The 22,745-nt window shown below is 35.9% G+C and overlaps 1 protein-coding gene across 6 annotated transcripts in view; it reads left to right on the top strand.

Moving 5' to 3' along the window:
- Window positions 1-22,745, top strand: part of magi2b (membrane associated guanylate kinase, WW and PDZ domain containing 2b) — a 78,065-nt gene that overhangs the window by 5,455 nt on the left and 49,865 nt on the right. For 5 of the 6 annotated variants that reach the window (XM_052598189.1, XM_052598186.1, XM_052598188.1 and 2 more), the window contains exon 2: window positions 17,043-17,159. In XM_052598189.1, coding sequence (XP_052454149.1) covers window positions 17,043-17,159 — 117 coding nt within the window. Of the gene's footprint in view, window positions 1-15,247; window positions 15,418-17,042; window positions 17,160-22,745 lie in introns of those variants that run through there. The other variant, XM_052598190.1, reaches the window with a different exon arrangement.

Below are 22,745 nucleotides of genomic sequence, written 5' to 3'. Positions count from 1 at the left end.
AAATTCGTTGGTACGCTAATTGAAAACGGTTACGTGTATCGACACAAATTCCATAACTTTTTGCCAGCATGGTCTGAAGATGATCCAAATCAAATTTGGTGAAAATCTGAGCAACGGTCTAGGAGGAGTTCGAAAAAGTAGGTTTTCAACATGAATCAAAATGGCGGACAGGAAATTTTGCCAAAGTTGACAAATGGGGTATCGGTGTTCTCGGCATGACCCAAGGAATCTATCAACATCAGCTTTGTTACAATAGGCTAATGTATGCAAAAGTTATTAGCATTTTTCGAAAAAATCGTTATAACTATTGACCACAAGGTGGCGCTGCCCCCAATTTTTTTGTGTACATTCAGGGCATGGAGCCGGACATTTTTGTAATTATTTGCGAAACGATACGGAACTTCATTGTTAAGATACAGCAATTTACAACTAAATTCAAAATGGCCGACGCCCAAAATTCGGTATCATTCGACTCGGAATGATGCACTGAATCTAAAGACACCACTTTTGTGATTTTTGGCAAAACCGTTCAGAAGTTATGAGCAAAAACATGCATTTTTCATATCTCCTGACCACTAGGGGGCACAGCGCCGAAACACTGCAGGTAGTCCCAGGTAATGGTTGTTATAAGACCCACCAAGATTGGTCTCAATAGGCCAAACCGTTGCGGAGATATAGCCTCACATTCACGTTTGCGTGCTTTTCGAAGAATTCGTTCATGAGCTATTCGGAAACGGTTTGAGAAATCAACTTGAATTCCATAACTTTTTGCCAGCATGGTCTGAAGATTATCTGATTCAATTTTCGTGACAATCGGTGCAACGGCCTAGGACGAGTTCGAAAAAGTAGGTTTTACGAACAATTGACGATAGCGAAAAAACTAAGCCTTGCGATTTTTGAATTTCGGTGTCCATTCGACTCGGCATGAGCCAAGGAATCACAGGAAAAAAGAATTTTCATTTTGTGGCTTACGGTTCAAGAGTTATTAGCATCAAGTTTTTGAAAGTTTAGACAATTGGTGGCGCTAGAGAGTTTGAGTTAGAGACTTCAAATTTGCTACGGTTAATGTTCAGACAGTCCTCTATTAGTGTGCCAAATTATACAACTTTCCCGCAATCGGTTCTATGGGCTACCATAGACTTGGGGTGGAAGAAGAAGAATAATAACGCCAACAAACACAATAGGTGCCTTCGCACCTTCGGTGCTTGGCCCCTAATAATACATTTATTTTAATGATAGAAAGAGTAGGTCATTTGAATGCAAGGATGGTCTGCTGTTAGAGACACAGAATTTTTTCATAGTAAGCACGCCAACTTGTGGGTTGGTTGTTGAAACCTATTTAATAAGCATTGAGATCTCTGTATTTGGGATTTATACCTGATTTCATTACAAAATTCCCTTGTTTATCTAAAACAACCTATTCCACTGATGCTTTTTGTAGCAGTTGTATAACTTGATTATGCTACTAATGCAAAAACACATATTCAAAGAGATGCTTGACCCCCCCAAAAAATTATGGATTGGTGAGTAAATTATGTTTATACAATGAAAGTCAATGGGGTCCAAAACAACACCGAACCTCACTGACTTTTTTTTTTTTTTGTATAGAAAAAAACCCACTAATATATTTCCTCAAAATATCATCTTTTGTGTTCCACAAAAGAAAGAAACTTGGAACGGTTTTGAAATGATGAGTAAAAATGAAGATATATTGCACAAATTAACAGTTTTTGTCCATGCAATAATAGCCATTGGGGCCCAAAAAAGAAAACGTACAGAATCTCACTGACCTCATTGTATAAACCAAAAAATACGATATAGTTTTCAAAATGTCTTCCTTTGTTTTCCATGAAAGAAAGAAACAAAGTCCTTAAGGGCTGTAACAGCATTGTACAGGTTTTGGATTGGTGAGTAAATTTTGTTGTTCCAAACCTGAAACACCAAAGAAGATATTTGAAAGAAAATAACACTTTTTGCCTATACAATGAAAGTAAATGGGATCCAAAACAACACTGAACCTCATTGACTTTTATTGTTTAGACAAAAAAAAAACCTTGTTTTGTGATCCAGGTTTTGGAACAGAGAGTAAATGATGAAATCAGTACCTCATTGACTTTCATTGTATTAAAAAAAAATTTCTGTCATTATTTTCTTACCCTCAAGCTGCTCCAAACTTGCAAGACTTTCTTTTCTTCAGCTGAACACATAAGAAGATATTTTGAAGAATGCGAGTAACCAAACAGTTTTTGGTTCCCTTTGACTTCCATAGTATGGAAACAAAATACTATGGAAGTCAATGGCTACCGTTAACTGTTTGGATTTTTTTCGGTGAACTATCCAGTCATACAGATTTGAAATGAATTTTTATTTTTATTGGAATCTCTTTAAGTGTAATAATTGACATTACATGAACAAATACAGTAGGTAATAGTTATTATATTATATGCATGTGATACAATACATAATAGTATTAGATGCATGTGCGTCATATGCTGTGAGATTTTATTGGCCAATGTTTTTTTTTTAGTCTCAGTCCATCTTGCTTTGTGTGTTGGTGGATGTCCAGGAATATCTTTTGTGGATTGGTGGTTACAGGGACTTTGATGCCCGGCTTGTCATAATGACCCACTTCTGACAGTTATATAAATATCAAGCTAAATAGTCAACTAGGCTGCCTTCATAAAGTCACATTTATGCGTAGCATCACGTTTGATTTGGAATAAAGCACATCTTTTGGCGTCTTATTTTAGCAGTCGTCTTTCATGTTTTCATTTAATCTTCTGAGGCAGATATTTGGTTTAGTGTTCTCATAATCCTGTGCCGCCACACTACTTCGCTCTCAGTGCATTGACCAGTCCCATGCTGTGACCTTCGGTTTTCCGAGACACTTTTGATGCGTTGACGGTTTTAAAATATCAGCAATATAATCTCATTATTTTTCAGTTGTGAAGTGCAATAATTGGTTATATAACATGTTCAGTTTGCACAAATGGATTTGCCAGCTGATTAACACGAACATGACTCTGAGCAGATTTCTGTAGCCTCGGGGGTTTAACTTATTTGGCTTTGAAGTGTAATTTATCTGTGGCAGTCATTATTCTGTTATAATGGTCGGCATTTTCCTTGGAGATGTGAGATAGATTTGGTATTTCATCTTGCATTTAGTCATTTTAAATAAGTCATTTTCTTTCATCTGTGTTTTTCAATATTTCATCACCGTCTCTCATCTCTTATGATCTCACTTTCCTTTACATCTATGAAGAATACACATGAGTGGGGTAAGATGTGTCATCCCTTAATCTAGCCAACTGTGCATAATGTTTATCCATTAAACATCATTCCATCTAGACTGAGAAATGCACGTGAGAAATGTGAAACATTTTTATGCTAAGATTGGATATTTTCTACATGGCATTCAGATAACAAGAATTTTGTTAAAGAAAATTATTTTGGTAGAAAATCTATATTTTATATTTTATTATTATGTTATACATTATGTGAATGAATTACCAATTTATAAAACATTGAATTTCAGATATCAAACAACGTATTTTAGTGTATTTTATTTAGATTTATTTTATCCTTGTCCAGCAATGTTATCTAAGTATTATTACTATTATATTATGTAACTCTGTATCAAAAAATATTTTTTATAAATATATTTTTTTTTTGTTAGATTTATTTAAAAAAGAATCTTGGATTTTCTTTTTATTTAAATTTTAGGATTTTCTTTTCTTTTTTTAGCTGCTGTTTAGGTTTAATTTATTTTTATTTCAGTTTTTGTTCGGTTTTAGTTTCTAGTTAGTAATCTAACTTCAGTAAGAAAGCTGAATTTCAAATTGTCATTTAGAATTTAAAATGCAAAAAACGCCCCAATATTTCATACTTTTAGTCAGCTAACCCTAGTGATAATAATGTTGCCTGGAGCACAGTTTAGATTAAAAAGGGAAGAAGTGGCACATCTTGTACATGTACATTTCATTGATGGCATTCAGTGGATTTCTATCTGCATCAGTTAAAACATTTTATCTTTAACAATTGAACAATTTGTGTGAAAAGCACAAGGAAAACTTTGCCCATCTGCCTGTAGTTAAGTTTCTTAACCTGCGTCTCAGTCTCACATTTCTAGAGGTATTCGAAATTATTGCTATTTACTTGTTTATCTCTGTGTGCTCAAACAGCAGATGTCGACTGTGAAGTAATAAAAATGGCCTATTCCATAAACTAGTTTTTTTGGAGAAGAATTACAGTTCATAATTAAACATTTTTGGCACTGCATGGCTGTGGAAAGAAATTAAAGTTTTTTTTTATTGACAGTCCTCTCGTTTATGAAATTCATGAATATAATCATAGTCAAATTCAGCACGTTGCAATAGGTTAGGAGACAAAGATGAACCAAAGATCACTATTTACTTGCATTGTATGGAATAAAGCAGCGTGAACAATCTGCTAAACATCTCCTTTTGTGTTCCACCTAAGAAAGAACGTCTTACAGGTTTAATATCAGCATGAGGATTCATTTTGTATGATCTATCCCTGTAATACAGCGAGCTGTTTTGATACATCTACCATTAGTCCTCCTCGTTGTAATAACGCTACATATTTATTAGACACAGACTGTCTCTTGGCTGGTCGCAAATCTGGAAACAATTCCCTAAGAGAGCTGTGAACGCTTTTGCATGTTATGCAGTGTAACTTCAAGCTATTTTGGCAATTTTGTCTAGACCTAAAGGTTGAAATGCACCTTTCGGCTCCACATTCGATTAATCATGAAAACTGAAAATGCTTTAGCAGCGCAGAGCATTATATTCTGCAGTCTTCCACTCACTAAGCAAGTGGAGCACAAGTGCCACCTAATTTGTAAAGCAGATCCATCTGACATCCCTCTAGGCAGCTATTTGGGATTATGATGGTTTTTAATGTGCTTACCACAGTGACTGATTGCAATCAGCCGGACAGAACTGCAAGGTTCCCTTCAGACAGAATGATATAGTTTAGGCTGATGTTGTGATTGCCATTTTGAAGTGGGCTTACCCTCGGCCAATCAGGGCGCAGAACCCTCTTTGATCCATTATTAAGTCACGACTACAAGTGCACGAGATGTCAAAGACAGCTGCCTTGAATGTTAACATGACAAACACAGGCGCTGGAGACCACGCCAGCAAGATTGTGGTTTTTATGAAACAGTTTCTCACTGCTTTTCACATTGGCTGGCTTACTTTGATAATCCGCATGAGAAAAACATATTTAGTAAATAATTAATTATGATGTGTGTTCCTATCCTTTAGATCTGTGCACAAAAACGCTTGGCCATCTGTCATGAAGTGAATGCTACTGCAGTTAATTTCGCCTCTGCTCTCTACACTGCAGGGACTCGTGCGTCTCGGATAGCCTTATAAAAAGAGATTTCATTTTCTTAAACGCACGAGTCTTTCATTCGATGTTCTATTGTGTTTGATACCTTGAGATGCACACATTATAGTCATGCACATGCAGGTTTGTTGCTCCAGTTTACAGTGCAGCTGAATACCAGCCGAGGACCTTTTGCTTTTAATATTGTAACAAAAATGCTGATGTTACATTGCAGCATAGCACTTATGTCCTACAGTAATTTGCTTTATGGTTTAAATTTGTTCTAATCCGTCAAACAACATTCTGATTCAATGCCAAGTTTTAAAAAAAATATATATGTGAGTGTGTGCGTGTATGTATATATGTGTGTGTGTGTGTGTGTATATATATATATATATATATATATATATATATATATATATATATATATATATATATAAAAAAAAACATGAAATCAATAAATCATATAAAATAAATCTTTTTGGGTAGTTGCACCAAATTTAGCATTTTATCTAAACTAACCTTAAAAGGCAAAAATGTTGGTTGGATTAGTCTTAATTGTTCCCTTTAACTATTAATAATAATCAAATTCCATATGAATTTTAATTGAGAAATGATAAACATGCTCATTCATGCTATGTCAAGTAATTTCATGAGTCAATTTCATTTACTAATTAATGAGTTTTTGAATAAATTAACTGATCCAGGCAAACTTAGATAAAAATGAATAAAAAATGAGATCTTCTTTTCTTTTAAGTGAAAAATATTCTTAGTCAAGGGAGTCCACGCAGTATGCAGCCTCATGCTGTGTGTTTTATCACAGAATTAGCTTTGGAATCTAAAATACAGCGTCTGCAAAATAAATAAACGTCCACGGTCTGCTAAAAATGCTAGACTTTTGAATTCCGCTTTAATTTCAGTGCCATGTAGTGCTGTATAAAAGCGTTTCACTGTAATACATTGTGTATGAACTGTTTGCATTCCATATTTGCCCACAGTTTGCGTATTTTCACTGTGGAGAATATGAAGACGAGCAAAGTATTTGTTTTGGAATTAGAGATGCATACGCAAATTAAAGAGGTGTCGCCTGCTCGCGTGGAATTACTCAACAGCAGGATACAAAAACAAAAGCCATGCTTTAAGAGCCTGGAGTCATAGAGGCTGCCAGAGAAAGGGCTTTCTGTGCAGTAATCACTATGTGGCTGTAGGCTTTAGTGTCTTGTTCAATGCCCCAGAGCGTGTGCTTTGTCACAGAGATCCAGAATTGATCCCCAGAGCGTATTCATTTACTTGAAATTCAAACTGTTGTTGTTTTTGTCTTCGGTTGTGTTGGACGGAGGTGGAAAATACGTTCAGTCAGGCTCGAGCAAAACCGGTCCATTACACACTGCCTTGGAACTGTATTACTAAAGGAATATACAATATATGGATTTATGATCTAATGTTGAATACTACAAAAATGAATCTCAATGTATTTCTTACAGTATTTTCTTACAGTGAGGCACTTATAATGGAAGTGAATGCGTGCCAATCTGTAAACATCAGATACTCTCTGTTTCAGTAGTACAACCATCAAGATGTAAACAATGCGTGTTAACATCATTTTATGTGAAAAAACTCACTAACTGACCTTTCCTGTGTGAAAGTAGATCTAATTTTAGTAAGTCGTTTCTATGACAATGTAAAATGACTGCAAAAACGATGCTTTAAACAGCTTTACAACTCAAATAATACTCTGAGAATTATAATTTCTTCTTATTATTAGAAGATTCATATTGATGCTTTTAAAATGTCCAGAATTGGTCTGTTTCACTTCCGTTTTGCCTTTTGTTCAAGTATGTTCTATTTTAATGTTGCTTATCATTTGTACAGTTCAAATAATACACAGTTTTTAGCTAATACATGAATGTATACGCTTTACATTTCTGCTTTAAAAATCTCCATGAATTGGTCCTGTTTACTTTCATTGTAAGTGCCTCATTCATGCCTTTTGTGCAGGTGTATCACATTGTAGTATTATTGATCATTTTTTCCAATTTACAAACATGGAGGAATTAACATAAGTTCTTTTATAGATTTATAAACTTCAGATGCATTTAAAACCTCCATTGAAAGACCAGCAGACGGATACATCACACAATACAGACACTAGTGAAGTACAAGATAAACCGTGTAACTTTCTGCTGGTGTGGAATAGATGCTTTGGGAGAAGAGAGAATTGTGTCAATGGCATGTAATTAGGCCAGTGGCGTTGGCCATAGAGAAGATTATTTAATACTGCAAACACGCATATTCAAGATGTTTTTCTAGGAAAAATAACGGTGACCTTCCTCCAGCAGATGGTGGGAGAACGCAACACCATTCGGGTGGGACGAGCTCCCAGATGATTGTGTATGACAAAGACACATATTTGACATGACATCAATGCCTTTAAAATCTGGGCCTGGTTTTATGCATCTAGGGCCAGTCTTCTGAGCAATGCTTGTTGAAGTGGTGAAATATTGCATACCAGACAATCCACACAAAAAATCACTTAGAAGCAGGGGCGTAAATTTCATCTGACAGTAGGGGGGGACAATAAACATAACATTTTTCAAGAGTAATTTTTGAAGGGGACACAAATAATACAGCTAAAATTGTACTTGTAAGGATATGTATATACAGAGGAATGGCTTACTACTATTGCACCTACAAAAACGCATGGATTCCCTACGGGAGGCCTTCCTTTACCCCAGAGCAAGTGGGACGTAACTCCGACACTTTTCTAACCAGCATGCATCTCGTGGTGTTAACCGGTCATCGGTTTTATGCAGGTACATGCTGCCTCCCCAATGTGCCTACTTATACTATGCCTTTAAAGTATGTATTTTTTTTTGGTGAAGAAAAAGTACACACTTTCGAATGTGTAGTAGAAGATTAGGCAAGCTTTGGGACATACTACATCGTCACACAGTTGCATCTTTAAAAGAGCGCTCAGTTACACTGTAAACTGGCCTGTCAGTCATCTTGTCACAATTAACATCCTCCACATTTCATTTCATTTAACTTCCTACCATTTTGGAGAAAAAAGAAGTAGTAGTTGATCTGCGAGCCGTGGGTCTTCATGCAGAGAACTCTCAAATTTTCAGCATAATGATGCATTTAAAATTTAATGAACAAATGGATGTTTATAAAAGTTCACATTGTTGTTGCAGGTGAAATATAACAGATAACATTAAATACAATTTTTTCATTTATTTTTTTTATCAGGTTAAATGTTGATTATTAGTAACTCAAACCCCTTTATCTAAACCTCTCTGCTTAACCGTCGGTCATGTGCATCCGCCATGTTTGTAGTTTTTTAATGCTTTTTATTCGCGTTTGTAGTTCTTAAGTGAATAAATCATCAAAGTGCAATGGATTGTGGGTAATATTAGCCATTAGAGTGTGCACCTATCCACACTTCAAAAATAGACCTGAAATTGTAGACCAGCTGGGGACTTTTGGCATACTCTTTTCAACATACTTTAGGACACACTAATTCTGATCTCACACACTATTTAGGGATGGATTGTATGAACATTGGGATGTAGGGTTAGCTCATCTCAAACAAGCCTATTACTCTACGTTACAGTGTTGCCAAGTCCACGGTTTTCCTGTGGAATTGGGCTACTTTACTGTTGCTGTGAGGTGTTTTTCATGTCCATGGGTTGAAGTGACCCCAATAACATGTATTTTAGCCCCTGGAATTAGATTTTTACTGGGGGACCCCCTTGAAATGTGGATAGCATGGGCTAGTTTTGTGTAGCAATTGGGCGGGTTTTGTTAAGAAAACCTGGCAACCCTTTCCCTCAAGCAGGTAACGTTATTATTGCTAACATAGCAGACTCATAGAAAAATCCATTGGCATCATCTGTACTAAAGAGAAAATAATCACTTCATCCAATGTTTAAGTGAATAAAATAGCCTTGACAGGCTTACTTCCTGGAGTTCCACAACCATTGACTTTGTTCTCTTTCACCGGACACGTGTGTGTGTGTGTGTGTGTGTGTGTGTGTGTGTGGGTATGTGTGTAGGTGATGTTAAAGAGGAAAGCAGGCATTTGGACCAAAGCACTGTGAAGCAGGGAGGGGGTGACTCAAAAGGTTTCTAAACTTGAAATGCATTTTTGCCCTGTTTCTGTTGTTTTACTGCTTACACAATTATTTAGAGAATAAAACATTGTTATTTGCAATGCACAGCATGTTTTTTTAAATTATATTTTTAGGGGGGACAACCTTCAAATGGGATTTCCCCACTGGATTTCCACCTATGCTTAGAAGTTTGATTAGACGTTTCATACAAATGGTTATGGTTCTGTTCAGTTATCTACAGTAAACCAAAAGTATAAGCAATAACAATTACCACTAATAATGCCATTTCCATCTGAAAATGGCTTGGTTGCCTTTTTTTTTTTTTTTTTTTAAACACTTCAAGTTCCAGGCCCAATTTCTCTTGAAGTGACGTGCAAAGATTCAGTTTCTATATTAAGAAGAAAGACCAACCTGAACTCATCAGGATCTTTTGTGGAGTCAACAGAGAGGGAAAAGCTCGTTCATTTACAAAAAGACTCATTCTGACTGATCAAAGTCTTTGCCATTGTTAAGCGTACAGACATCTTAGACATTTTCTCATCACTTTTGCCTGAACACAGGCTTTATCGTACAACCTTGTTCAGTCTGTTGTCAGATGCTGGTCTATCCAGGGAGACCTTGTTTAAAAAATCAGTTGTGTTCTGGACTATTAAACCTGAAGGTTGTTTGTTTGCCTTTGTCAAGAGAACACAACTTTATATTTTAAAGCCTTAATATTTTTTTATTTTTTTTATTTTTATCTTTAGATTACATACCTATGCTATCATTTAACTCTTAAAAATGAAAATTTGCTGAAAATGTACCCGCTTCCAGGTCAACCAAAATGTAGATGAGGTTGTTTCCTCATCTGAACGGATTTGGAGAAAGGTAGCATTACATGTCTTACTCACCAATGGATCCTTTGTAGTGAATGGGTGCCATCAGAATGAGAGTCCAAATCGTTTAAAAAAATATAATAGTAATCAACACGACTGTAATTTCTAATGTCAATTAATTGAAAAGCTGTATGTTTGTAACAAACAAATTCATCATTGCATATTTCTCTCCTGATTCAGAAAATACCAATTTTCACTAGAGAAAGCAATATTATAGATCGTGTACTTGTATTTTAGCCAGAATTAAAAAACACTCTAGATTATTAATTGTCTTATTGGTGGGTTTGTTTATCACAAACTTACAAACCCATGGCCTCAACTGGAGTGGTGTGGATTATTGTGATGTTTTTATCAGCTATTTGGACTCAAATACTGTTGGCACCCATCAAGTAATGCTACATTTCTCCAAATCTTATGAACAAAAAACTCCTCTACATCCAGGATTACCTGAGAGTAAGTACATTTGAATTTTGAGTGAGCTATTGCTTTAAAAAAAAATTTAAAATTTTTTTTATTCAGACTAAATAGTGTAGAATTAATTGGTTACAGGCCATAACTACTCTTCAAATATGCGTTTATTGCCATGTATCTTAACAATTTTGCTTCCTTTGGGATGTTCGAGTTAGAGGTGCGAGCGGTTTTGTAATGTGAATCATCATCACAGGACAAACAGAGTGAGTCAGACAGAGATCTTCACAACCATAATTAGCAGTTTTCTCTTTTTCTTCATTTAACGAGGAAGAGATTGATAGCTCCGGATATGCGTTCTGGATTCAAGCCTAGCTGTTAATGTGGATTGTTTGAGTCAAAAAGACAAAAGTGTGTCGTGCCTTATATGTGAATTCAAATGCAGGTGTCTGGGTCGTTCTTCTTCCTTTCGCTGATTATAGATTTTCAATCTACATTGTGCCAAAGAGGTACATTGTGCTCCAATGTGCTTTGTGAACTATTTTTTATGGTTTTGTCTCAAGATAGATTGAACCATTTTATTTGCCTTTTTTATTGATATAGATAGTGGAGACAGCCAAATTCAAACCCAAATAAGCTCCATGGCTTGATGCAACAGACTACTAGATCACAGCTCCAACAGTCCAGCTTTCTAAAATGAGCTGTGAGTCCAGTACAGTGATTGGATAGCTCAGCCTTTGAAGAGAGAAACAAAGAGCTGAGCGAGAAATGTTGTGTGTTCTTTGTGTCTCCTCAAAGAAGACGCAGAATCTGACGACCTCTCGTAGGAGTCGGTGCTAGTGAATAGGAGATATTGATTGGTCGGCATCACACGTTGTTTTCCTCTCCGTATCCAGAGTTTTATCACGGCTCTCTGCTTTAGTCAGTTTGAGCTGAAGGGCTCTAGCACCAAACAACTTTCCACGGGAGGAAAACTTTCAGGCGATCGATACGCTGCTCAGCTGTCCTCAGCGAGGGCAGCGGTGTCAGCTGTGATTACGCTGTCAAAAGAAACTGCTGAAACTCATTGGAATGTTTTATTAACCTCCTCTCTAGTGAGAACAAATCAATATGGGGACATATTCCCACCTTATCAGAGAGTATTACCCGTAGAGTATGAAAGGTGTAGTGGCACAGACCTGTGGAAAACCTCTTTCTGCCATCAGAGTAAAAAATAAAGGTAATTGTGACTTTAAACCTTGTAATTGTGCCTTAATGTCTTAATGTAATTGTGATTATATGTTACGATGTGACCACACAATCTCACAAGTGAGACTTTGCTTCTGGTAATTGTAACTTCATATCTCTAATTGTGAATATTTACATCTCGCAGTGAGACTGTATTGTGACTTTATATCTCAAAATAAAACTTCTATCTCATAATTATGACCGATTTTCTTGTAATTATGACTTTATATATCAAAATGTGATTTTATATATGTGACCCTGGACCACAAAACCAGTCAGAAGTAGCATGGGGGTGTATTTGTAGCAATAGCCAATAATTCATTGTATGGGTCAAAATTATAGATTTTTCTTTCATGCCAAAAATCATTATGATATTAAGTAAAGGTTATGTTCTATTAAGATATTTTGTAAATTCCTTACCGTAAATATAAAAAATCTTAATTTTTGATTAGTAATATAACTTTAAAGATGATTTTCTCAATATTTAGATTTTTTTGCACCCCATTCCAGATTTTCTAGTTGTATCACGGCCAAATGTTGTCCTTTCCTATCCAACCATACATCAATGGAAAGCTTTATAATTTTAATTTATTCAGCTTTCAGATGTGTAAATCTCAAAAAAAAAAAATCAAAAAAAAATTGACACTTATGACCGGTTTTGTGGACCAGGGTCACAAAGTTTTTTTTTTTTGATCTCGTAATTATGACTTAATTTCCCATAATGGTGACACTTTGGGTTGACTTTATATCTGGAAATGTGATCTCATGAGGTGTTCTTACGATTGAGTGTCATATCTCACAACATCACATTATAATTCATAATTATGATGTAGTTTCTCATAATTGTATCTCAAAATATTACTTAATATTTCATAATGTGACTATATATATATATATATATATATATATATATATATATATATATATATATATATATATAAATTATTTATTGTAAATGTGACTTTCTCACAGTGTGACTTTATACCTTAAAATTTTACTATATCTCACATTCGAGATTTCAAAAAATCTCGCAATTGTGATTATATCTGAAAATGTAGTTGTCTCTAACTTAGTTTTTGTGACTTTGAATTTCAAAATTGGACTTAATCTCACAATGTGGCTTTTATATCTCACAGTATCTCACAGTATGACTATCTCGTAATTTTGACATTGTGTTTCGTAATTGCGACCTCATGTGTTGCATCTTGCATTGCGACTATAAGACTCTCATCTGTATATCTAATTATGACCTGTTATTGTGACTATGAATATCTCACAATGGAGTCTTGTACCTCAAAATATGACTTTATATTTCAAAATGTCACTGTATCTTATATCTGACCTTATAGCCTATCTCATAACTACTCATAACTATGACTTAGTTTGTCATAATTTAGACATTTTACATCACAATTACCTTTTTTTTTATTTTCTCTGATCCAGAAACATGCCTCCATGCAGACCTCTTTAGGTTATAAATCAACCCTATTGTACACGATCCATCCAGAACTGTACGTCTAGTTTCTGTGCCTCTGTGTTTGTTTATGCACGTTTGCTTCTTTGAATTTATTGACAGTTTAATCAACAAGCATCTGTCATCACTTGTGGAGAAGTGGTTGATAGATGACACAAAGTGTTGTCCTCTGGGATTGAGCGAAAGTGAGAGCGTGAGAAAGGGAGAGTGTTTTTAACAGCTGTCCGACTCACTCTCACCCTCACGTTATGCCTTTGCCCACTGTGTCATCTGTGGAGCAACCGTGTTCTCTCACGAGTCAAAGGTTTGTCCTCCTCCACAAGATCTCAGCTGTGACCTCCGACTCTCTTCGTGTAATATTGACTGAGTCATGAAGATGTATTCTCAGCAGGCCGAGCGAGATAAGTGATGCCTCCTGTGCATTCCTCACTCGCATTTCAGCACTTAATAATTTTCTCCACAGTCGTTGCATGCAGATGTTTCGCATGCCAGCTTGGATGCTGTTGTTTTTCGTTCATCCACCTGAAATTCATTTCTGAAGGGTTATATCAAGGTCACCGTGCCTCACCATAACTATGGGTTATTGTTACTCCTGTCTACTGTATCATTTTCATCCTCATATTCCAAACAATCCGAATTTCAAGCTTCGTGATGACCGGAATACATTTAAAACACCGGTGAACACTGAAATCAAATCTTTTGGAACAAAATGTTGATCTCCGTTTACCGTCAATACCGTCAATCTGGCAATGCTGCCACAAACAAGGAAATATGTGAGGAAAAAGTGGTTTTAATGTAGTTCTACATATATTCTAATCTTGCCTAAAAACTGTGTGAAAGTTTGCTGATGCGATTTCTTTGTGTTGATGCATTTCTTTGTGAAACAGGAAATCGATCTCTTTTCAGTTAACTTTATTTTGTTACGTTACAGCCAAGCAGAAGCATGATTAGCTATTTGCCATTGCTAGTTGTTAGCAACTGTTGTATGCATAAGATTAGGAGATATTACAATAATAAATAATATTTTAATATTTAAAATCATTTAAAATATCTGCTATTTTTTACTTGTACACTAGCAAATATAGTCCAATAAATATTCTTCTTTATGCTTCTAGTTAGTATTTTTGTTATTTAATGCATATTTTCTTATTAGGATTTATATATTATTGTAAACTTTATATGTTCTCTTAGATTTTTTAGACCCCACTAAATATGGTTTAAAAAAATAAAAGCAAATGTAGAGTTTGATAATGTATTGTGTTGAATGATAGTTGAATGTTAAGGATAAAATGTATATCATTTATATAATTAAATAAATGTATATAATAAATATAGAATTACTGTCCTTAAAGCATGTGTCAGTTTGTAGGCAAAGTTATAACTAACCAGTTTTAGAGAAAGGCAGTTATTAGCACACTAACACAACACGAAGTCATATTTAAATAGCCTATTAATTTCCAGCTGGATTTGGCCGGTCATTGTGCTCTCTGAGTGCCGCTACTATTTGCCGTCTTCATTCTTGACTGATGTGTTCACAGGGTCAAAAAGTTCACACAATGCCAACTAGCAGGAAGCATCTGGTGTGAACAAGCTGGCCTTTTAGGTGGTGTGTCCAAAAGCATCTGTATCACACACACTCGCCCGCATCCATTGCAGTGCAGTTATTTGCAGTCAGGGGGCGATATTAGACTTCACTATCTGCCCAGCAAATGAGAATACAGGCTTCATTGTGATAGGCTATCGGCTGGCAGAACCTTTTTTCCCTCTCTCTGTTGTCTCCTGGCTGTCGACGACTCCATCTCTTCTTCTCCTCCTCCTCCTTCTCCCGCGTTCCTTCTCTCCTCTGGATTAAATTGGCTGCAGAACAGGAGACTCCATCACTACTGCATCCATTGTTGTATAAAGGAATAGTTTAAAAATGGGATTGAAAGCATAAAGGGGAATAGCTACCAAAAGGATTTTGGAAGGGGTGAGTAGATCCAAGCCAGTTACTGAGGAACGCATCATCTGGACCGCTGGAATTACAATTGGGATACAGTAGTTTTATGGGAAAGAGGGGGAGGAGAGAGCCATTATAATTATGGATGATGTCAAGTGAGATATTTATTTAGGATTCCTGACCAAAGAACTTGTGAGATGTTTCCCTGGAATGTTGTGACAGTATTCTGAAGTGTCCTTTCCGCCGCAACAGCTGTGCTAGCCTGATTGTTGCAATTGTTTTGTTTTGTTTTTTTACTTGAGCTCCGTTTTCCACTCCCAATGTCATGCAGAGATTTGACAATAGAACATTTTGACAATGGTGATTGTTTTAGCTTTATGAGAAAAAGATTGTGGTGATGTTAGAAGGGAAAACTGATTTAAACACCTTCCGTGAACGGATTTTGGAATACCAGGTTTTTTTTGCCTTTGTTAACCGGTGACAATGAGATGTAATGTATTCTGAACTTGTGAAATGGTGTCCTGGTTTATGCCAGATGCGTTTATTCTCAAAGGATCTATTCACACACTGTGCTGGATTTTTGAATTTCCAAGCAGTGTATCCATGCTTAGCTGTGCTGAATGGTCAAGGTTATGATTGGAGAAGGAAAAAAACAGGTAGAGCTGTTTAGCTCTTTTTAGACAGAGTAGTGCGGGATGATTTGTCATTTTTCTGTACTTTGTTCACCTTAGAGAAAAGGTAGAAAGCACAAGTTCTCAATCTACCTTTTATTTTCAGCATATGTCTTGGTGTCCCTCAGGGACTTTTGTTCAAGATGTTGTTGGGGAACCTTTGGAAGAGTATGTGTCTGATAAATATAAGCCAGATCACACAGTCTGTTGCATTAGTAAATAATAAATTTACTAATGCATTAATAAAGGGAATCTTTCGGGAATCATGTTGTATTTAAAATACAATTATTCATATGAAATATAAACCAAATATCACATGCATGAATGTGACAACTTACAGCTTTTGAAAAACTTATTCAGACTCAACAAATTGGAGATGCCAATGCTAAGTGATACATGCTTTAAAAGGAATTCCATAAAGTGCCTGAGAGACTTGAAAACACATATAACTTGTAAGGACCTAAGAGTGAACCTTGTGGAACTCCGCTCATTAAAACCTACATATTGATTTGAAAAGCATTCAAACCAACAACTTTGTCTAGTGTAGACGCAAACATTTTCTAAGATATATATACTTATACAGTGGGGATCAAAATTATTAGAACACTAGTATTTTCACCAGCTAAAAATGGTTTTAAGTCAGTTCTTTTTATCTTTTGATGTAGTATGTATGTAGGAAATATCAGTTTACATTTATAAACATTCATTTTGCCATTGATTGTAATAGTGCACTTAGGGCAAAAGCTGCTTTAAAGGCAAAGGATGGTCACACTAAAGATTAAATATATACATTTAAATTATTTATTTATTTTATTGTTATTTATTATATGCAGCCTAACCACACTCTACAAGGATGTGCACCCTGTCAGCAATTGACAAGAAAATATAATTAGGAGGATCTACACTTTAACTTCATTAAAAAAATTGTTTGGGTGTCCTAGGTTCTGCATTTACCAGTTAACTTAATTTGTTTTGTTTTTTCAGGAGGTGTTGTGGATAAAGATCTCCGGCATTATCTCAATCTACGATTCCAGAAGGGCTCAGTGGATCACGAGCTTCAACAAATAATACGTGACAACCTCTACCTCCGGACTGTGCCGTGTGAGTAACCTGTACATTTCTTAGCATTGTCTTTTTCATATCCATAAGTATGGTGAACAAAATCCTGATAAGGAACTTCAAGAGGAACCTACAAAACCACATTATCCTTACCAGGTGTGATTTAGTAACACTAAAGCCCCTTCCACACTGCGATTCCGGAAAATACACGGGTAATGTGTCCTGATAATTGGTCTCAGGTCGCTAAATTTTGCCCCTTTCACACTGCCAGTGACTACCCGGAATATGTGCGTGCGTTCTCACACAACCCGTAAAGGTCCCGTAATGACACGTTACATCAGAATGTGACGTGTAACGTACGAGTCCAAAATGCATGTTAACTTACATTTAAGCTGGTGAACGATTTCCGCTTCAGTGCGGAAAGTGAGGAACTAACTGATCTCTGCTTCATTACAGTTTGCACATTTTTTTTTCTCGCAAATGTTTATCTGACCTGGTAAAAGAGGCATGCGATTATGTCACTACGACACACCCTTTACGGCATTAGTTCTGGCTTTTGTTCACACACAGCTTGTTCCGGGACTGAACCCGGCAATGTTACTAGGTCCCCGACCCGGGATCGATCCCAGAATCAGTCCTGGAACGTGTTGGTGTTCACACAGAAGGCGACCCGGCAATGTTCCAGCAATTTTCCGGGTCCAACGTGCAGTGTGAAAGGGGTTTTAGTTTTATGCAACAACCCTGGACATCTGAACAACTGAACATCTTTTTCATCTGACCACAATAATCAACAAGTGCTATGGCATTTTGCACAGTAGCTCTGCCCACTTGTGAAATCTCATTGGTCCAGAATTCTGCTTCTTGACTGTACATTAACTACCATTTATGTATTTTTACTTTTAGTGTGGACAGACAAATTACTTGTTGCATTGTGCAAAGGACAAAGGAAGTGTCTATTTTATTGTTGTGCTATTTTAGTATTTTTGGTAGTATTTTTCTAACAAAATATTCTCCTGGTCTGATTCTATGTATTAATAGAACTTGTGTTTGTCTGAGAGTGAGGACAGTGAGGAGAGTGTTATTGTTGTGTTGGGGGTTATTGGAGAAACATGGAGACAAACCCTCGCTGATATGTCTGGGTATCATCTCAATGTATGATGCAACCAGATCGAAAGAACCGATATGGCATGTTTTGGTTTAAAGCACTATGAATGGGTTTTTCACTCAGATGTAATGGGAAAAATTAAAATTTTGCGCAAAGTGTCATTCTGTAGTTAGAGGTAAATGACTAATTTGACTCATACCTCAGTTTGTAAAAACAAACATAAATGCCTCGTATCATATGCCTTTTACTATTATAAAACCATGGACATTTCCGTAATGGTGGAAAAGTTGACAGTAAATGCTCTGCTATTTTGATTCACAGTTTGAACCTAATAGTTAAGATGTTTTTGTTTATTTTGAGCCATATGGTTTAGGTAACACATTTATTAGGGAACATTAGATAATGCAATAAGTAACATTTAACTAATAGTCAAAACATTTGTTACAGTCATTCATATCCGTTGTAAAAATACAAGTGCTAACTCATGTTAGTTTAGGTTAAATCATATTTGACTTTTGAATTCAATAATGTAGTAGAAAATGGAAAATTAAAATGAACTTGGGTTATTAAGTGCTAATTTATACACACACACACACACACACACACACACGAGACTAATGTATAAAATGCTTATCAACTTTAACATACTGTACAGTATAAGTCGATATGCATTTCATACAGTAGTTATTAGTCTTGTGTGTGTGTGTGTGTGTGTGTGTGTGTGTGTGTGTGTGTGTGTGTGTGTGTATAAAATGGGATTTAATAATCCAGACTTTTTTTTTTTTTTACCTCAAAACAAAAACAACTGGTAACAGCGATGCTTGGGTCAACACTGTATGTATACTCTCCTCGCCTCTTCACTTCTTCTCCCTTCCCTTTCCTTCCCCTCTCTCTCTCTCTCTCTCTCTCTGTCGCTCCCTCCCTCTCTTCCTCAGCCTAGGGTTTCCAAGGTAACCACCATTTCCTCTCTAGGCTTGCCTGCTGATGTTTCCCTCTCCCCCTCCGTAGTGGTGCACAAACACATCACAATCAGCAACCGGCTGGATGAAACGATGCCTTTGATTTATGCCTGTGCAGCACAGTCATGAGTGTGTATATCTGGAGCTATTTCTTCCATATTGTGAATCATTAAGTGTAACTTAACAGCTTGCCATGAGATGTTTCGGAGGCTGGATTGAAAGAGACAAGACGAGACCAAGCGATGTGAAGATGTTCATTTGTTTTGTGAATGTTAAAGCAGAGAAGGAGAGCTAGAACATGACCTAGGTAGCTGAATGTGATTGCGCTGCTTTGTTCAAAACGTGCCAGATAGAGTTTGATTATAGTTTAACAGTCCCACAGGGAAGAAGAGAGAGATAGGTGCTGTCTGGTAATTATTACACTACATGGTGCTTTTGGATTGGTATAGATTTCTGTTCTCCATTTCAGTGCAGAAAATTGTTCTTCACGGTTAGTTTTCCTGTTCTTTGGAAATCATTTGTTATTGGTTTTATTTACTGACCTTAATTTTTCAATCTACGCAGTGTCTTGCCATTGAACCGGATGTGTCAGTGTCTGATTTTGGGATGCAGTGGTGCATCAGTTTAGGCTTGAGTAGCTTGGAGCGTTTGTGTTCACGTTCAGAATCAAATCCTGCTGGTCATTATCGTCACACGAGGTGTAACTACAGGCCGTTCGATGTGTGATGTGTAACTTCACTCTCGGCTGGAGCACACTGCACTGTCAGGGCTCATTTCACAAGTCTCTGCACTGTCACTACTGTGGTTGCCACACACACACACACACTCCGTAATTTCTTAACTGGGTTTATGGAACAGTCTTTACCATTTACTCTTCATGGAAAGTGTGCTTGTCTATGAAATTATGTCAGCTTTTGTGTTTTTCAATTTAGATTTTAGATCGTGCTTAAACTGTTAAGACAATTTGCATAGTGAAATTCTCTAGGGAAAGTGCAGAAGAATCAGTATTTTTAAGATGCAGAAAAGTATTGCTATAGATAATAAACTTTATGTGTTTGTGTGTGTGTGTGTGTGTGCATACACATACATTCATAAATACACACACCAACAGTACATATATGTACTGTATATAAAATGCATTTATTTATTTTTAAATTAAATTTAAATATATACAGTTCTAAAAAATTCTTTATTGTATTGTCTTGTTTATAATATTGTTAATTTATGTAATTTATATATTTGTTATTCATGCATATGTGTTCTTAAAAACATTATTTACAATTCTTAAAATTTTGTTTTCATTTTATTGTCTTATTATATATGTAAAATCGTATTAATTTATATAAAATATATAATTGTTATATTAATTCATTGTTTATTTTTTCCATAATTACGTTGACATTCTCTACAAATATTTAAACTTTTTTTATTTCTGCATCTGTATTTATTATATGTATATATATATATATATATATATATATATATATATATGTGTATATACAAATGTATTTGGTTTAATTTAGTTTCGTTTAATTTTACAGTGTACAGTGACAGCAGTGTAGCATATTTGGGTTTCAAATGCTATTTCTAAAGAACAGTGGCAGCTACAGTGTAAACTACTTGTTGTTCACTTGTTGTTTACTACAAACTACACTTGTAATTTTCTCGATATTTGACAATAGGCAACGAGCCCCATCTCCGCGCTCGGATTCTCTTGTTGTTCACGGTTTCTCTTCCTCATCAGCTGTTATTTCCACCAACCAAACAGTGACAGTCCAAAATCATGCTTTGGTTTCACTTGAGGCTGTGGTACTGTCGTATCACGTCTGTCACTTTGACGAGCGGACGACAGAACACATCACGAAAGGGCCTGTCCTTCCACAGAGCAGTCGGAGCCCTGTTTTGTACAATTAGACTTTCATATTCGTTCTCTAACTAAGCTGTTTGATGCTTTTCTTTAAAGTTGTAGGGTTGATGTGGGACTCCTGATTAACAATTTATGAATGTCTCACTTTGAAAAGAGGTTTGGCATTATGTATTCAGTTTTTACATAAAAGAATCTTCACAGCTCATGTATAGTGAACGTTTTGATTGTAGTGCTTAAAAAGTGTTGACACTTTCAGAGAGTTATAAAGCAGTGCAGAGAGTCATTATGCATGCTGCAGGTGTTCACCGGTGGACAAAATACGGGGCTGTAGGTCCCACTGAGAGACACTTGAGACTGAAAATTGACATCTCCAGGACGCAGAGCAAACCTGTTGTTTAATCAGCAATGGGAGGGAAATGGACAATTTCAAGCTGCATGTTGAATATTATTATTTTTTTTACATCAAATTTGAATTGGTGAACTGGAGATGTTATTGGGATCACTGTTATACCTGAAGACACAGTTTCATGTGCTTCCACACACTGTAAATTGTGCAGACAACTGTAAAAACGTATTCGCACCAGACCAGCGACTGAAGCAGTGAGGAGTGCTCTATCCAACCGTGAGCCTTCAATTTTTCCCTGCCTCTTCAAAACAAGCAGGATGTCTGACTCATCCATTCCTGAATCATTGCCTCCATTTTTACTGCCTGAATAGTTTTAAATCCTCTTTTAACCATCAGCTGGCCTCATTAAGACCGATTCTACGCTCGCGGATAAGTGGATGTTTCTTGTGAACGTCAAAGGCAGATTTTCAGATGAGTGTGGTGAAATAATATCAACCGATCGATATTTTCATCCGAGACTGAAATGGTAGATCGCAGATCTGCTTAGACTTTCACAAAAGCTTTTGTTTGAGGTTCTTATTCACTTAATAAACCAAACCACACAAAACAGTAGCACTCTTTAGGCTACACGGCTCCAGACCATTGATTTGATTTCTTGAACACAGTGTTTTGAGCTGCAGATTATTGAGATGTTCACAGAGAAAAGGAATTATTTGTATGTCTTTTTTTCCAGAAAAGAAGACTGGAGTCCTTGTGTGTGAACAGGCTAGTAAGAGATATTTAATTCATGTTTTATTTGTTCATTTTGAAAGTTAATTCACATTAAAAACAATTTTTTTTTAAGACATTTAAGACAAATTATGAATTTAAATGTGCTTTTTTATTATTGCTTGGACAAAATGCAGCACATTTCTATGTGAAAATGAAATATAGCACTTGTCTATGACTATATAGCATATGTCCTCATTTGTAAGTGGCTTTAGATAAAAGCATCTGCTAAATAACCAAATATAAATATAATGTAAATGTAAATAACAAAACTAAATAGAAATTTTAAAACAAACCCCAAATTAAATAACACCATCAAAAAAATCTCTTCATAAACAACAAAATAAGGCTTTGCATTTAACGTTAGAGGCAACCACTGCATTTTAATCTTGATCCAAACAAGTATGCTGCATACATGCAACATAAGCTTTTTTAAAATCTAAATTAGATTGTATAACCCTGAAATTTGAAACAAAAACAGAATGGTTTGACTTCAGTTTTGTAAAACTATACATAAAAAATTCACTCTCTGCCAGCAGGTGGCGCTGGAAGCGTTTCCTTGGTTACCGCTGTAAACAAATCA

This window comes from Carassius gibelio, chromosome B25 (genome assembly GCF_023724105.1).
Source record: "Carassius gibelio isolate Cgi1373 ecotype wild population from Czech Republic chromosome B25, carGib1.2-hapl.c, whole genome shotgun sequence".
Lineage (NCBI taxonomy): Eukaryota > Metazoa > Chordata > Actinopteri > Cypriniformes > Cyprinidae > Carassius > Carassius gibelio.
This window is presented reverse-complemented; position numbering and strand designations above follow the sequence as displayed.